Source organism: Fundulus heteroclitus, chromosome 9, assembly GCF_011125445.2.
Source record: "Fundulus heteroclitus isolate FHET01 chromosome 9, MU-UCD_Fhet_4.1, whole genome shotgun sequence".
Classification (NCBI taxonomy): Eukaryota; Metazoa; Chordata; class Actinopteri; order Cyprinodontiformes; family Fundulidae; genus Fundulus; species Fundulus heteroclitus.
Genome location: NC_046369.1, coordinates 1,960,589 through 1,971,519, shown reverse-complemented (window position 1 = coordinate 1,971,519; position 10,931 = coordinate 1,960,589). Strand labels below are relative to the sequence as shown.

Sequence of the window (10,931 nt, the reverse complement as noted above, 5' to 3'; positions counted from 1 at the left end):
TGCCGATGATGTAAAAGTTTACGGTTATATTTTTAAGCGGGATCCTTTTTACATTTGAGTACTTGATTTCAAATGTATATATTTCTTAAGCTAAGTTGTACATAGGTGGAATTTGCCTAGGTCTGTGTGTATGTGGGGGGTGGGGGGGGGGGGTTATGTGTTAATGTTCTATTTTGAATTGTTATGCAATGCAAAAAAGTCAATAAATATATTGGAAAAACAAAACAGTTTACGGTTTTGCAAATGCATTGATCTGACACACTGTAGCACAGGGCAGGACGATAATTCAATAACGATGTATATTTATCGATAGAGGAAAAAAAGGGTCAATAAAAAGTTCAAAAGAATAACAGTTTTCATTCTTTTTGCTAGCCCATCATGTAGGTTAATATTACATCATTAAATCCTCCCAACCAATCACAACGCAGACCCAGGAACCAAGCTCCGCCCCCTTCAAAGAGTTCAAAGAACACGCGTTATTTTATCATGTTTTTTAAAAAATTTGCAGTTTTGGTAAAAAGTTGGTTGAATAAAGGGTTGAGTTTGAATTCAGTGTTTGTGTCTGTATCTAAACATAGGTTGTTACACAACAGCGTAAAATGTTCAGGGCTGCACTTTGATGTTTTGATCAGGGCTTTGAACCGGTTCAAGGAACGAAAACGAAAACCGGGAACTTTTTGTATTTTACAGGGAACAGAAACGAAACCTGAAACGTTATTATTTTTAATGTTCTGGAACTGGAATACTTATTTAAAAATAATGGTAACCTGTTAATACCAGTTTTATTTTGTTCCTCAAAGTTTTCGTTGCATAATTAACTAAAAATAAAAAGTAATTATTTTCCTGCGCACGTTAGCATGGCGGCTGAGGTTCACTTCCTGTGTGACATCTCATCACACATTCGCTGACTGAATGGAGAGAGAGCGGTGTCTCCACTAGAGCTACACATCTTAAATAAGAGGTAAATTACGATTGATTGTTAAGTAAAACGCTCATTCCAAACACAATATCAATAGCTATATTTGTCAAACGAAAGGAACGAAATTAACCATTCCAGGAACAGTATTTTTTTGTTCTAACCTGTTCGGGAACGTCAATTTATTGGTGGAACTCATAACCGGAAACGTTATAAATCCGTTTCTGTTCGGAACGAACCGATAGGGAAAAAAATCGGTTCAAAGCCCTGGTTTTGATTACTAATTATCGATATCGATGAATACGATTTCTATTTTACTGATACGCTTTATTTTATACCGTCCAGCCCTGAGGCTGGACGGTATAAAATAAAGCCTCCATCACCCCTCATGGGTGATGGAGGCTTTCTGAACGGAGACGCATCAATCACGGCTCCGTCAGATCAGAAGCACAGATTAACGCCGACAGTTGTGCGAGCGAAGAAAAGACAGAGAAGAAGGAGGGGGGGGGGGGTGTCCTGTGACCCGGAGAGGTCCCGCTCTAATGGTGCAAAGGAGGATCTGGGTAAGAAAAACTGAAATCACCAACGTTCCTAACGACGTTCTGCTACCTTTTGCATAATTTCTCAGTCCCTGGGCAGCAACTTGTTTTATTCTTAGACTAAGACAAACTTTATTGTCATTTTGTTTGTACAGAGTGCATACAGAACGACATTTCGTTGCCTAGAGCTTACAACAGTGTAATGAGATTGCAAATGAAGTAAGATAACATTACAATATAAAGTGCAACGAGTGATAAGAATGTAACAGTGCAGGAGAAAACCATTTTTTTTCAAAAGAAAAGTGTGCAGAAGAATGTTCCACCATGTTTATAGGGCAAAAATAGTGGTGCAAGCAGGCATTAGGATGAAAAGTTCAATGTTCTGTACAGTTCAGTTCTGTACTTTTAAATTTAAATTGGTTATAAAAGTAAAAGGCAAAAGGGAAAGTAAATGTTTCAGAGGAAGCTAAGAAGTCATTTATTCACTTTTTATAACTAAAAAAAAAGTTTACCGTTCACCTTAGTTACTGAGATCAGAAAAATAAAACACTAAAATACTGAGGAGAGATGAAACGTCATTTAACATTCGATAAAAACAGCCTGACTGATGCACCCCCCCCCCCCCAAAGTAACACAGACAAGGAATTACAATCATGCAGCATAAATTATGACGGCAGTCTAAGCCAAACAGACGTTGGACGGTTTTATACTCCAGTGATGACAGGTGGAAAGGAAAGAATGCTTACATCCATCCATCCTGTCCTGGGGATCACAAGAGACTCCCTGGGAAGAAGAGATGTCTTCCTTCCAGCGAGTCTTCTCCGCTGTCTTCCCTCAGCAGACACTTTAACGGCGATGTCCTCACTTCCCATCATGTGGAAGAACGTCTAACTTTCCAGCTATCATTCACTTGCATTGCTTGTTGTGATTTCAGCTTGCACCTTTTTGTTCTCCATCATTTTTTTCTTCATAGAAGGTACACCTGGTCTGGTGTTCTGTTAGCTGTGACATCATCAGGGGAGGCAGATCATCCTCTATTACCATCTAACATAGAAAGTACTCCTGGGTCAATGTGAGCTTCTGTGCTTTCTGTGTCTCTGCTCTGTCTTCTCTAACATAGAAAGTACTCCTGGGTCAATGTGAGCTTCTGTGCTTTCTGTGTCTCTGCTCTGTCTTCTCTAAGCCCCAGTGGGTGGAGGCAGATGAGCGTTCACGCTGAGCCTGGTTCTGGTTCTGCTGGAGGTTCTCCTCCCTGTTAAAGGGGAGTTTTCCTCTCCACTGTCGCTTCATGCATGCTCAGTATGAGGGATTGCTGCAAAGCCATCAACAATGCAGACGACTGTCCACTGTGGCTCTACGCTCTTTCAGGAGGAGTGAATGCTGCTTGGAGAGACTTGATGCAACCTGCTGGGTTTCCTTAGAGAGGAAACTTTCTCACCAACCTGGAGGATCTGATGGAGTCTGACTTTGGAAAGAGCCTTGAGATGATTTGTGTTTTGAATCGGCCCCACTTAAATAAAATTTAATTCAACTTAATTGAATTTGCTTACCTGGCTTTAGTTAAAGCTCCGGTTTGCACATATTTACAACTTGCTTCATGGATTTGCTGGTTTATGTTCTGTATCCTCCACTTTGAAAAGCCTCGACCGTCCTGGCGTCAGAATAAATCAGCGCGGCTCTAAAAGCTTAAGTCCCGGGTTTACTTTGCTCTTAACTGAGAGCGTGAGGCTGCACCAGCCTCGGCAGACCAGCTTGCACGCTTCGACAGCATGAGGTACTGTTGCGTTTGAGTCGGTCCGTGTTTTAGAGTACAGCACGCCCAGTATGAGCGTGTCTGCTGACCTGCCTGCAGCTGCTGCGGGACGCTTTGACCTGGGGCAGATGGTGTTTTCCATCTGAACTCAACAAAAGAATAAACCGTGAAGCCCACAGGTCAGACCTTTCTGACTTAGAAAGTTTAAAAAAACAACAACCTTAGCCGCCCCTGGTCTGAATATCAAACATGACCGTCCCCCTGCATTCAGCCTCAAGCCGGCTGAAACAGCTCTCAGTTTATCCGCCTGTCTGCTGACTGTGCACAAGTGCTCCACACAGGCCCTGTTTAATTAAAACATATATCTTATTTTATAGGTTAACACACATATTTTAGCACCACCTGACCTCTATCGATCCACGTTTGGGTAAAAAAATGCAGTTCAATTACTATTTATACCAGTGTTGTATAAAAAAGCTGCTTCCTTCCTTATGCGACAGGGGTATAACATCTTTTAGCAGAAGATCTCACAGTATTAAAGAGAACATGTTCTTTTCAGTTCTTCCTTTTCACACTGAAATCATTCAGCTGTGGTCTATATAAAGTGGAAGTGCAATGCTATGGTCTGAATTCCTCGTTAATTTACCCTCACGTTCACCCTTTTTTTTATCCCTGTTCTGAGGTGCGTCTGTGAGCAACTTGTTTTGGTACTGTCTCTTTAAATCTAGAGAAGGCACTTAAACCCCGCCCCCCTCCTGGTCGCAGGACGTTCTACTTTTCGGAGTATGATGGGGGGACAGTTTGAAGCTGAGCTGTTAGAACAATTGTAGCCTGGGTTAGATTTCTGATGAAAATCAACAAGAGGGATCATATTTCTCCTATTTTAACTTCCTTTCATTGGCTTCCTGTGAAATCAAGAATATAATTTAAAATTCTTCTTCTCACATATAAAGCCCTTAATAATCAAGCTCCATCATATATCAGAGCTCTGATTACCCCGTATGTTCCTAACAGAGCACTTCGCTCTCAGACTGCAGGTCTGCTGGTGGTTCCTAGAGTCTCTAAAAGTAGAATGGGAGGCAGATCCTTTAGCTATCAGGCTCCTCTCCTGTGGAACCAACTCCCAGTTTTGGTCCGTGAGGCAGACACCCCGTCTACTTTTAAGACTAATCTTAAAACTTTCCTTTCTGACAAAGCTTATAGTTAGAGTGGCTCATGTTACCCTGAGCTACCTCTATAGTTATGCTGCTATAGGCTTAGGCTACTGGAGGATTCAGGGTCTATTTCTCTCACTCTGCTGAGTTCTCCTACTGCTCTCCAATTTGCATTGTTTCTTGTTATTTCAACGTTTAACGTTATGTTCTCTCTCAAACTGGTGTTATTGCATATTTGCCCACTCTTATTCTCAGGAATATGAAAATGCACATTTCTGCAAATGAAGCCTCAAGTTCACTGCACAAAAATTACCTCATCACTTGAGATCCATGAAGGAGGGACTGATGAATGTAACATGGCTCATATCACTCGCTGAGGGACCGATATCAGAGTCCTCGGACTTTAATACAAACTTGCACGCTCTATTGTCTTTAAAAAAAACTGTAAATACTAAGTCTGATGTGTGTGTGTCGTGTTATTTGTGTGTATCCTAAGACGGTGTCTGTCTCAAAGGTAACTTTTCCACCATTGTAACACTTGGTGACAATTAAATATTCTTGATTATGATCAATGAGTAAATCCTTCAAGCTCAAAACCTGCAAGCTGGATAGTGTAAAGGTTGATTTTTTTTTATCTGATTCCATTAGTGTTCCTAACAGTACAAACTAAAATAACCTAAAATCCACATGAATGCAATCATTTGATTAAATTAGATTAGATTAGATTAGATTAGATTAGATTAAATTTTATTGTCATTACACAGGTACAGGTACAAGGCAACGAAATGCAGTTTAGGTCTAACCAGAAGTGCAATAGCAGCAAGTGCAGAATAAACAATGCTTCCATAAGTACAGGACATGGGTTTTTACTGAATAAATATAGAGATGGATACTATTATAGACAGAATTTTACTGATAGATTTGTCCTATGAGTATAATATATAGATAACTAGTATTGTGAACTAAATTTACAGCTGGCTATGTACCAAATATAGTATACAGGTGGATATTACTATAGAGTTTTACAGATATGTATATATAGATAACTAATATTGTGAACTAAATATACAGACATATTACTAAAATTTGGGACATATTGTGCAGTCTGGGACATTTTGTACTTGTTCTTATTGTATGGAGGCGGATCTGAAGAGTGAAGCGTCTTGTTTTGGTTTCACAGCATCCTTTTTTTTTATTTTTAAAACCTTCCTCTGGCGTGAAGGAAAACAGCAGCAGAACATGAACCCTCCACATTTACACCTTCACAAAAGGCCCAGGAGCCGCACAGCACCCCCCCCCCCAGAGTGTCTGTGTAAATGTAGGCGAGGAAGGCGGGAGGACGAGCTCTTAAAGGCGAGCAGGGGGACGGCGGTGCGTGTCTCTGTGGCAAAGCTAAGTGCTGCAGACTGTGACCCACGTCAGCTCGGTTTTTTACCTGGCTCACTGGCTTCGCCGCCGTCGCCTTCAGCAACAATTGACCGGCCTCCACCTGCAGGCAGCAAACGAGAGAACGGGCGAGTTTGAGTGTGAGTCTGATGGAGGGATGGAGGACAGAGTGAACACAAGCGGACAGGCGAGGCCGCGTGACGCAGAAGCAGGCGGTCCGTTCTCTGCACGGCATCCATGAACGCTGACGTGACACGCAGGAAGCAGACATTTCCAGACGACGGTACATTTCAGATCAGAAAGCCTTTAGAAAGAGATGAGGAAAAAGTTTTAGATAAAGAAAATCCTAATTTTTTTTAAAGCTTTTTAGCATGACCATTCACAAAGAAATGTGTCTTTCCACAGAATCTGCTCCTAAAGTACAGATAATACTTCACAGGTTTCAGGTGACTTGAGAATTAGAGACCATGAAGAAACATCTTTGAAAATTTCAATGTAGCCCCTTAAATGTTTTAATATGTTGTCACATTACGACTTCAACCTGCAGTGTAACATTTTGGGGATTTTATGGGGCAGACCGAACTAAAGTAGATCTTTAAAATGGGAAAAGAGGATTTTTTTTTTTAAAACCAAAAAGTAAAACGAAAAGCTTCTGAATAGCGTGCCATGCTTTGAAGACCTGGACTATGTCTCTCCCCAGCTTGTGGAAAGTCTCTCTGAACGTTAGTTCCCATAATGCTGCTTGTCAGGACTTTAATGCGATCAACTGGTTCCCTTATATAGGAAATGTTTTGACCAATCTCTATAATCTGATGGAATCTGACTTTGGAAAGTGCCTTGAGATGACATGTTTCATGAATTGGCGCTATATAAATAAAATTTAATTGAATTGGAATTGAATATCTTGCCCTGGACATTCAGTTTAATGCAAGTCTGGGCTTTGACTAGGCCATTCCTACACATGGCTATGCTTTGATTTAAACCCTCCTATCACAGCTCCAGCTGTATGTTCATAGTTGTTGCTGTGCTGGAGGGTAAAACTTTTATTCCAGGCATTCCAGGTCAATTCTGGCCTGCTTCAATGCTGAGGACAGGCATCCCCACAGCATGACGCTCCCACTACTATGTTTCACTGTGAGGATTCAGAGTAGACTGCCTCGTTAGTTTTCCTTCATACATGCTGTTTTACATGCAGCAAAAAATTAATTAAATTCTTGTCTCAGACGAAGCTTCCTCCGCATGTTAGCGTCGTCCCCTACATGTTCTTGGGCCAACTTTATTTCTACAATGTGGTTTTTCTTGCTTCTCTTCCATGAAGGACGGATTGGTGACGTTTTCTGTGAGATTTTTCAGAGGAAATGTTCAAAGCGTGGGACATTGTTTTAGAACCTAACCCTGCTTTGAACTGCTTTAAAAAGACCCGTATGCTGGGTTCCTTGGCCTTCATGAAGCTGTTTGTTCTCTAATGTTCTCCAACAAACCTTCAGAGAGTGGCTGTTTTTTTTACTCAGACTGAATTATGCCCAGATTGACTCGATTTACTTATTGGTTTACTCTCTAAGCCAGCTGAATGCACTGAATCATTACATTGATTAGGTTATTAGACTAAAACAGGCTGAAAAAATGTTTCAGATTTTGTATTTGTGAAATTTGAAAACCATACACATCATTTAATTTCTATTTTACAACCACCTGCCACATTGGGTTGGCCTGTTAATTGATTGTAATGGAAAAAACTGATAAAAAGGGACATGAGCACAAGAGTGAGGCCCAAAGCAGGTTTTTATTTTATTTTCCATAGTCAGAATCAGTTTAATCCACACAGTTCCAGCGAGGTTTATTTAAGTAGCTCTGGCTCCATCGTGGACTCATTACAAAACAATTTCTGGGTCCACCAGCTTGAATTTATCGTCAGTTTTCTCTAAACCTAAATAAGAGCCTCTTTGTTGGTTTTAAATCTGAGGAATGTTTTTTTTATAGTTAACCAAGGAAGCCGGAAATCTTGGATTTGTGCCTTAAATGAAAAACATCCTTCGTTGTGCAATAGTTAGAACTTTAGTTTGATACTTTGGCTTCCAGCTTTCTGTCATTTTGGGTTAATTTTGTATATATTTTTTTTAAATAGATTTTTGTGTTCAGACCTTAGAACAAAATGTTCCGTGATACGCGCCTCCGTCCAAGCGCTGCCCCAACCAGGAGATAATCAGCGTTTTTCACCTCAGCCAGCAGCAGCCATAATGTTCTGCCTGATCGATGTACATTCGCTCTCTGAACATCCAGTTCCCCTCTGTCCCGTCGACTCAAACGTTCAACTTAAGTCTAATCGGCTTGGCGATCCGCTCCCCGTAAAACGCCGTGCAGCGACTAAAAATAGACGATTTGTATCATTTCCTCATTCATTATGCATTTGTCACAGGAAGTTCTTCACAGATACAATAACAACGCCGGCTGCCTCTCACTCCAACACTGATTTAGTAGTTTGACAGGACGGTGTGTGTGTGTGGGGGGGGGGGTTACTCACAAGGTCATCCACTGTACGTCTGCATCAGAATCACTCAGATTACTGTATTAATGAGTCACCTGCATATTCAATGAAAGCGTCCTCCATTAGGCCGCTCCGCTCATTAAATTAGGATTAAAGGTGCTAAGAACAGCTCTCTCTTCTCCTGACTCTGGAGACAAAATGGTCGGTCTTTTATCACGATCAGCTGAAAGTTAGGCAAATCTCTAGAATATCATCTTAGAATATCATTAAAAAGTTCATTTATTTCTGCAGTTCTGTTCAATCACACGTTTTTACACAAAGACGGATTTATTTCAAGTGTTTCTTTCAGGTAGATTCGGCTTGCATCTATGTGGTTTCTAAGAAAGTGTGAGTTTTACATCAGAAATAAATATGAAATAGACATAATGCTTATAAGCTATAGTCATATTCTGACATCTACTGAAAGGGGGGTAAACCCGAAGCTGGGCTTTTGCACCGGGCAAAATCCAAGCATTGTATTGGAAAGTTGAGTGGAAGGAAAAGCTGTGGAAGAAAACGGTGAACAAGGAGCAGGGAAAACAGCCTTGAGGAAATTATGTAGCAAATACCATTAAGATAATGTGAGGGAGTCTGTACACTGCAAAACCGGAACTAAAAATACGCAACATTTTCTTAAAATGAGTGCATATGTCCTTGATTTGAGCAGGTAAATAAGATGATCTGCCAATGGAATAAGACTTTTGCACTTAAAATAGGAACAACTCATCTCCATCATCTTATTTCAAGTGCAGGATGTCTAATTGCCTTATTTTAGGGGTCAAAATACTCATTTCATTGGCAGATAATATTATTTACCTGCTCAAATCTAGGACAAAAACACAAATTTTAAGAACATTTTACTCATTTTTAGATCCGTTTTTGCAGTGCAGCTGGAGTCAATATCTAAATCACCAAACATGTGCTAATAAGAAAATAGGACTGTGGCCCTAAATATTCTTGTCAAATGAAAGCACGTGCTGAATTTGATGTCATTTTGTTTAGCTGGGAGGAAAAAAAGAATCAAATTTACTTCAGAATTCCCACCTTTAGAGCGCGTAAATGCTTGGATCTGCTGACGAGCTTTTAAGGAGATGTGTGTGCAGTAAATCTCACTAAAAATTCATTTCGGCTACATAATTACAATTAGGACTTTTTGTTCTTGATTCTTATCACCCATAAACCATTGCAGTCTAAATTAACAGAAACAAATGCTTGAAATATAACCCTCTGCCTAAAGAATATATATAAAATACATGAGTTTCACTTTCTGAGAAAACGCACAGCTGGAATATTCCCGTTTATCTATTTAAATGAATGTTCTGTTGCAGTTAAACGGGGTTTGGAGCATCGCTTTACAGTAATTACAGGCAGTCAACGCTTCTACGGGACTGCGTGTCCTCAGCACACATGCACACGCGTGTGAGTGCGTGTCAGAGGTCACCTACCAACAAAGTCGTTCACCACATCCTTGACCAGGTGTCCCACGATGGCATACGCCACCGCCACCACCACCAGCGCGGAAATGACCAGGTACAGGACCGCCTTGGGCAGCGGGATGGAGTCCCGGGCGGGCGTCCTGTAGCCCGTGAACAGCAGGTCGTTCTCCGAGTAGGAGTACTGGAAGATGTGCTCCATGCCCGAGGTCTGGTTGGAGTTTGGAGGCGGGTTGCTGGCGCTCATTGCCCCGTCCGGCTGCAGAGACGTCACCGCCGTGGGGGCCACCGTCTCCGCTTCGTCCATGCTCACCAAGCCCGTGGTTTTATTCATCAGAGGCAAGATCTTAGACAGGAAATAGCTCCAGTCCTTTATGGCACTGGTGTTGCATAAAAACATAGGTTCTTCCATGAGCACGTTGAAGGAAGCGCTGGTTTCACGGAGGAAAAATCCACAGAACGCAAACCCGCCACTCCGAACCGGTCGACCTTGGAAGGAAGGTTTCCACGCGTGTTTCTGCTGATCCAACAGGTCTCTGCAGAAGACGGACACGGAGTCATGAGTGCGCCTGCAAAACGTACCCTACTTTCACCGACCGCGCGTCACGCAACGACGGGCGCGCCGGCTTTTACGCACGGATCCCCACAAACCAACGCCGCTGTTAGTTTGCCTCCAAAAGTGAAGCAGACTGGATGATGAGTACGCATGCCAGCGAAAAGAGAAGAAAAAACACAGGTAGCAAACTTCTTACGACCTCCACAAGGAGAGAGAGCCAGAGGAAGCTGCCAGGAATCCAGAGGACCGGAGCGCTGCTCCCCTGGACGCAGAGACGCTGACAGCTGAAATAAAATGCGTGTTTTTTTTGTTTTTTTTTTTAAGAAAACACCGGGATGAGAACCCGGCGCGCCTGCAGGAGTCACGACTCGTCCTCCGCTGCTGTCGGATCAGAAATGCAGACAGCAGGGAGAGCAGGAGCGCCTGGAGCCAGCTGTCCGCCTGGCCCAGACGGAGAGATGCTCTGAGGTGAGTTTATAACACTCCGTTATTCCAAATCCGATCCAGGGGGACAGATGGAGATGACGCTCTGTGTGGTCCCAGACGCAGCAAGATGCGGACTCAAACGCCTCATGGAAACTGTTAGAGAAAAGTTGGATCATTTTCTTATATTCAGATTTTTTTTTAAACACGTGATCTTGAAAAATTGCAAAACATTAAAGTCTGTCAC

At 42.0% G+C, this 10,931-nt stretch overlaps 1 protein-coding gene across 1 annotated transcript in view; it reads right to left on the bottom strand.

Annotated features, from left to right (window-relative positions):
- LOC118564065 overlaps nucleotides 1–10,544 on the bottom strand; it is an 11,518-nt gene extending 974 nt beyond the window's left edge. The window contains exons 1-2 of the mRNA XM_036140738.1: nucleotides 9,718–10,544; nucleotides 5,798–5,851 (exon numbers count right to left, since the gene is read on the bottom strand). Coding sequence (XP_035996631.1) covers nucleotides 5,798–5,851; nucleotides 9,718–10,117 — 454 coding nt within the window. The 5' untranslated portion in view covers nucleotides 10,118–10,544. The remainder of the gene's footprint in view (nucleotides 1–5,797; nucleotides 5,852–9,717) is intronic.
- Nucleotides 10,545–10,931: the final 387 nt, after the last annotated feature.